This window comes from Brassica napus, unplaced genomic scaffold (genome assembly GCF_020379485.1).
Source record: "Brassica napus cultivar Da-Ae unplaced genomic scaffold, Da-Ae ScsIHWf_885;HRSCAF=1255, whole genome shotgun sequence".
In the NCBI taxonomy this organism is placed as follows: domain Eukaryota; kingdom Viridiplantae; phylum Streptophyta; class Magnoliopsida; order Brassicales; family Brassicaceae; genus Brassica; species Brassica napus.
This window is the reverse complement of record NW_026016924.1, coordinates 133,409-140,277: the sequence shown is the minus strand read 5'-3', so window position 1 is coordinate 140,277 and position 6,869 is coordinate 133,409. Positions and strand designations below refer to the sequence as shown.

At 37.6% G+C, this 6,869-nt stretch overlaps 1 protein-coding gene across 2 annotated transcripts; it reads left to right on the top strand.

The window, feature by feature from the left end:
• Window positions 1–2,861: 2,861 nt before the first annotated feature.
• Window positions 2,862–5,729, top strand: LOC125606443 (protein yippee-like At3g08990). 2 transcript variants are annotated; one of them, XM_048775512.1, is made up of 6 exons: window positions 2,862–3,611; window positions 3,900–4,017; window positions 4,095–4,126; window positions 4,212–4,302; window positions 4,383–4,411; window positions 4,489–5,729. In XM_048775512.1, the coding sequence occupies exons 2-6, from the start codon at window positions 3,910–3,912 to the stop codon at window positions 4,529–4,531; spliced, it is 303 nt and encodes a 100-aa protein (XP_048631469.1). In that variant the 5' UTR covers window positions 2,862–3,611; window positions 3,900–3,909; the 3' UTR covers window positions 4,532–5,729. The 2 variants fall into 2 exon arrangements, with proteins under 2 accessions (XP_048631469.1, XP_048631468.1); XM_048775511.1 differs by lacking the exon at window positions 2,862–3,611 and having other exon boundaries at window positions 3,657–4,017.
• The last annotated feature ends 1,140 nt before the right edge of the window (window positions 5,730–6,869 follow it).

Below are 6,869 nucleotides of genomic sequence, written 5' to 3'. Positions count from 1 at the left end.
TTTCGGACTCGCGAACTGATTCTTGGTATCGTTTCCAGTTTTCTTGAATTCATCCTTGATCGTTCTTGATGATTATTGTCGTTGTCTTGCATCTCCATCGTTTTAGTCTTCTCTAGACTCAATCATGACCTTGTGAGAGTAGTCTCCAGATTGGTGGAAGATGGAAGGGTTCGTGATAGAACTCGAGGGAGCAGTGTATACATGCAAAAAGTGCCACACACATCTCGCACTCCCCAGTGATATCATCTCTAAGGTGATCGACGTTTTATCACACTTACATCTCATCTTTAACTTGACACTGCATTTGACATGCCTCTCATGTTTTCTTTTCAGAATGGTCTCACGAATATGAGTTCTCTAAACTGTAAGTATATATGCGCTTTGTTTCATGTGCTTGAAATTTTAAACCAATAATATATAACCTTAATTTTGGTGGCAGCTTCAATACATTTCTGGCTGAAAAACGGTGGTGGAATGAAAAGATCTTTTGTGTCGTTTGTTCAATAGATCGGCATTTATGGCGTAAGAAAAATTAAGACCCCCAAGACTCAGATTCCACCTAACAAAACTCAATTTTCAACTTTATTATGTGTGTTTCATTTGAGTTGTGGATTCTTTCTCACAGGTAACTGATCAAATACTACTGGGTTATGAGGTTATACTAATTGTTTATTTTACTTTTGTTCTATCCCTCTATATATATAGAAATGGTTTCACTAATACAAAACCAACAAACTAACAATATGTAGGCCGAACTCCATGGACCGGAAGGAAGCGATGATGAGGTTTAGGAGTTGGTATGTGTCAAGAAAAAAAAAAGACAACTTGAAGTAGAATAGAAGTATATGTCTCAATTTCATATTACTTTGTATAGCGTGTGAAAAGTCCCAAGAACAAATCACATATTCTTCCTTTTGTGGTTTTTGATGACATTTGTTAATAAGTTCTTTACTTTACACTTTTCTATGTGTACAATGAAATTAGTTATCACTAGTGGGACAGTGACTGAGTCATCTATTGGGCTTTTTGCGTATTATTTTGTCTTCTGCACATTCTGTTTTCTTCTTCTTGAGATCGTCAGGTTCATTGATAGCAAAGGAGGAGAAATTAGATGAAATACAGAGGTGTATAATTTATTAGGCATATTGTGTTCCTTCTGATCTTTAGTGGTACTAGACCCAAATTTGGACCTTCATAGGCATATTGTATCTTCTGATCGAGTCGACGTTATATCCATTTCCTCTCAACGAGAAATGGACATTTGACCTTCATAGGCATATTGTGTTCTTCTGATCCTTAGTGGTACTAGACCAATTTGTAAACACGGTTTGGAGTAGGTGAACCCCGCCTCCAAAACAATGAAAAGAACAAGAACAACATGATTTCATACTAAAGAACATAATTAAGACCTTTAAACATCCATCTTTATAAAAAAAAAAAAAGACTGAGTGAATTTACCCCAAAAATTGCGATTAGAATCTATGCCTTATTCGAAAATGGTTGAATTTTCTCTAAATAAAAGTTCATCTATCTTATTAAAACTCAAGTACAAATTTGGAGTGTTTGGAGACTTGAATAGGACTTTTAAAAATTTGGAGTGTTTGGAAACATGGATTGCAGTCTTTTAAAAAAAAATATTTTTGTTTTTGAAAACAAGGATAGTAGTATTAAGAAAAAAAGTAATGGGCTTATGTTTTTTTAAAAAATTGAAAGTTATCTAGGCCACTTTTAAAATATACCAAAATGGGTCAATCTAATTCCCTAAAAAAGTTTTTTCTAAATTAACCATAAAACAAAATTTAAACTTTATATACATATTTCAAATCAAAATAATAATTCAAATTTGATTTATATCAAAAAATTGATTCAAAAATATACATATATTCAAAAATGGATGGATTTTACTAAACTATTTTTCAATAACCATTATAAAAAAAATATTGTCAATATATATAAGAAAAATATAATACATAGCCCAATTTGAAATACCAACTCAAATTATGGTTTTCATATTTCATATTAAGTTTTTAAAAATATAATATATGTAATTATTTATATGATGGTATGTATAAAATACTATTAATTATATGATTACTTATATGATGGTACATATAAATACGATTAATTATATGATGATAAAATACGATATATAATAATGACTAGGGATGGGTTTTGGATACCCATACGAGTTTAGTTCTGATCGGTTTGTATTTTGGGTTTTCGGGGTCAAAGATTTCAGCCTTATTAGAATGTTTCTAAATTTTGGTTTGAGTTCGATTTGGATCTTTGCGGGTTTGGTTTGGGTTTGGATAACTAATTTAAATTATTTTTAAAGTCTTAAATCATTATATATTTTAAATTTCTCAAAATGTATAAATAAAATAATATATTACGTATAAATTAGAATAACATATGTCATAATACTTAAGCTTAACTATCAATTGGCTTGATTTAAAATTTTGGATACGAAATCAATAATTATTTTAAGTATTTTTGGTGATTTGAGTATACTTTAACTATTCAGATATTTACTTTTGACTATCTATATATATTTTCAAGTATTTAAACCAATTTAAAAGTATCATTTTTGATGTTTTATATACGTTAAATCTAAAAATAATTAATATATATAAGTATATAAATATATTTTTAGATAAATTCGATACCCAAATACTTCGGTTCGGATCAGATTCGGTTCTCTAAATAACAAAATTTTGAATAATTAAAATATTTAATCAATTTATGTTTGGGTTTGGTACTATATCTTTGGATCGGTATCGGTTATGTTCCTCGGATTCATCCAAATCCTAATAATTACATGAAAAATAAATATCAACATATTTTTCAAAATATACACCCGCGCGCCTGCGCGGATCAAAATCTAGTTCTAATTAAAAAATAATAATAGCTATGTCTATTTTTCATCTAATGGTGAATTTATCTTCTTCATTTTTCAATAAAAATCCAAGATAAAAGTAGAAAGTAAAATGATAATCATATGTAAATGGTAATTGGCTTTCCATTCAGTTATGCTTCTTCTCCACATTCTTAGCGATTAATGCAGTAATTTGCCTTTGATCAGCAGGGCCAGTGTTCAGCTGGACGTGATTCATCATTTTTGGAGCGTTTTCTAAGTTCGGTTTTCTTTTATTAGTCTGAGCTCATTTCAATACCATTTTTAATCCTATCTTAATCAAAACTCAAAAAACTAAAGGCCCTTACTGAAGTCATTTGATTTCAGTTTGAAAGATAATCGATAAAGAATTTGAAGTCGTAAAGCCCAATTGATAAGTTGGATATACGTAAAATCTATTCAAAGCCCACCCAAATGGCGAAACCTTGACTAGTCTTAATCTTAACTACTTTTTACCATCTCTCGAAAATGTCTTAATACTTTATATACTTAAGTAACGCCCCCTCGATGTGGATCCAATTGATCTCAAAACAAATTATTTCCGGAATAAACCGAATGATGATATTTGTTTAAAACGTAATATAAAAACGCTCTCCCTCCCGCTCTCACGGACTCCAAAGCAAAAGGCTCCAAGAATCTCTCCGACTTCTCATCTTCCGCCTGTGTCACCGTCGCTGCATCACCATCTCCGGCCACCGTGAGTTCTCTCTCTTTCTCTCCCCCGTAATCTCTCACTCTTTCGCGGTTAGTCGTTGCAATATTAAGCATTTTTCCTCTGTTAAACTCGTTGAAAAGAATCGCATTGTCACTGAGAATCCATGGAGAATCATTGTCTTCAACATTTGTAGCTTTTATCTCTTTTCTTGGAAACCGCGAACTGGTTCTTGGTACCGTGTTCGATTTTCTTGATGATTGTTCTTTTGTCTAGTCTTCTTCCTTGTTTCAGTTATCGTTTTAAACCTTCTCTAGACTCAATCACAATCAGGTTGGTGGAGATGGGAAGAATGTTCGAGATAGAACTCGAGGGACCCTTCTACACATGCATAAAGTGCCACACACATCTCGGACTCCCCAATGATATCATCTCTAAGGAGATTGATCAGGTTTTTTTTTCAAACTTACATTCATCTTTAACTTGAAACGTACTGCCTTTGACATGCCTCTGATGTTTTATTTTCAGTTTGGTCGTTACGAATATGAGTTCACTAGACTGTAAGTATATATATGCTTCCCAGTTATTTCATGTTGCTTGATGAGAATTTTAACCAAATATATATAACCTTAATTTTGGTGGCAGCTTCAATACATTTCTGGGTGAAAGACCGTTCAATTCTGCTGTGAAAGATATCTTTTGTGTCGGTTGTTCCAATATCATCGGCATTTATGGCGTAAGAAAAGACCCCCTAAGACAATTCAATTCTTCAATTTTATACTGTGTGTTAATGCTTTTGTGGTTTCTTTCTCACAGGTAACTGGGGGTTCTTACTGGGTTTTGAGGTAAATGTGACATTTTTTTTCTTTGTTAAATCCTTTATATTGTATTTAGGAATGGTTTCATTAATACAAAAATGTAGGAACGAACTCCATGGACCGGAAGGAAGCGATGATGAGGTTTAGGAGTTGGTATGTGTTCAAGAAAAAAAAAAGACAATTTGAAGTAGAAGTATATGTTCTTCAATTTCATATTACTCATTTACTTTGTATAGTGTGTGAATAGTTTCATGATTAGATCACATATTCATGAAAAATCCGAGAGACATGGACTGGTTGAGGGCAGAAGCTGGTACCAACAAGACAGGAAGCTCAACAGGGACCAGCGCCCCTCTGAGAACCACCCCCCACAAAGAAACAGAGACACCTATGGGAAACACTTATCACACCGTGACAACCATAGTAGAAGGTTCCAACCCTATGGGTCCAGCCGTTACTCAAGGGGAGCAGGAGGAACTAACTCACGGAGTACAAATTATAGAGAAGTGTACAGGCCTCTGCAGCCTCCGATCAACCAAGCCCCTCCACCCCCGGCCTTACCAGTTCGAGACAGACTGTCTCCTAGAGATACAGGAAGGATTGACTCGATCAGAGAAGAATCTAGCTCCTGCAAAAGGACAACCCCTACCTCTGCAAAGGGGACTCCCTTGAATGAGTCGAAACTAGACCAAACAACTGAAGCTCTGAACGCAGCAAGAGAGGAACTCAGAGTTACAATGACCCAATACATCTCGTGTACTGATCCAGCTGAAAGTGCAGCACGTAGGGAAAGAGTGAGACAGGCTGAGCAGAATGGCATAATAGAAGACTCTGTTTCTCAGATGGCGCGTGCAGCATTAGCTCGGCATCAAAGCCCGAAGACCTGTCTAAATAGCCCAGACAGAACCCCAGCACTCCATCGGCTAGGGTCTTTAAACCCCCAGGCACAAGAAACAGAAAATATTCTTACCGAGAGCCCAAAAAGAACTCCAGCTCTTCTTCGCCTAGGCCAAGCAAGTCCCCCTAACCAACTACCTAATCCACCCACAGAATCAGCTCCTGTTAGGCGTAAACCCGGTAGACCACCGGGCACAAGGAAAGGTGCTAGTAGCCCCAAATCCTTGGTGGGCTATAATTCCCGAAAACGCAAGGTTCAGCAGACAAAACCTCCAACTTGCAAGCGCAAACTCTCAGTGAAAACGGGCAACGTCTTAGAGGCAGGGCCGTCCCGCCGGAAGAATGGGGATTCCCAAAAGAAGGGTAGACAGAGATCAACCCCTTCTAACTCGGACAACCAGCCTATCTGCAATATGATACCAGCTACAACAAAGAGGAAGAAGGCGGATTTTCGGAATCCGTCAACTCCCGTTCCTTAAAGATTGCAAGCTGGAACTGTCAAGGTTTGGGGAATCCCTTGACAGTTCAACGATTACGGGAGCTCAAAAAGAGCATCAACCCAGACATCATCTTTCTCATGGAGACTAAAAACCCCAACAGCTTTGTATTGGAAAAATTTGAGCAACTAGGCTACGAGTTTCATGATCTAGTCCCGCCTTCAGGACATGGATCGGGCGGTCTCGCTCTATTCTGAAAGCAAGAAATCAAGCTTGAAGTACTGGACGCAACCCCAAACCTGTTCGACACCTATATTGAACTTGAAGGCAAATCGTTTTTTGCTTCCTTTGTGTATGGCCACAACGATAGATTTATGAGAAAACATCTTTGGAATCATTTGGTCAACCTCGCGGACATTCGAGAATCTCCTTGGTTTATTACCGGAGATTTCAACGACCTACTGTCAAACGAGGAGAAAGCTGGAGGACCAGAGAGACCGGAAGGATCCTTCTCGGATATGAGGACCTTCTTTGCCGAAGGAGACTTATTCGATCTACAACACTCGGGGGACTCCCTCTCATGGCGAGGACAGCGAGGAGAACATTTCGTACGCTGCAGACTAGATCGGGCTGCTGCGAACTCAAGCTGGGCAGAAAGCTACCCAACCGCCAGATGTATGTACCTCGCCTACGAAGGCTCCGACCATCGGCCTATTATATCAGTATTCGAACCGGGGAAGAAGAGAAGACCGGGACTATTTCGATACGATCGGAGACTAAAAGATAACGCAGAGGTGACAAAGCTAATCCTAGAGGCATGGGCAAAGGCCTCTAACATGCCGATAGCTGAGCGTATCAAGGTCATCCGTGGGGTCATCTCTCGGTGGAACAAAGAGCACCAGGCAAACAGTAGACTCCTCATCGAACAGAAAAGGCAAGAGCTGGAGACAGCGCAATCGAGCAGTGAGAATAATACCCAACTGATCCACCAGATTACCGAAGATTTGAAGAAGGCTTATAAGGCGGAAGAGGCCTATTGGCGACAGAGAAGCAGACTTTTATGGCTTCGATTAGGAGATCGTAACTCAGGTTTCTTCCATGCCGCTACCAAAAACCGAAGAAGAGCCAACACCCTCACAGTGATCGAGGAT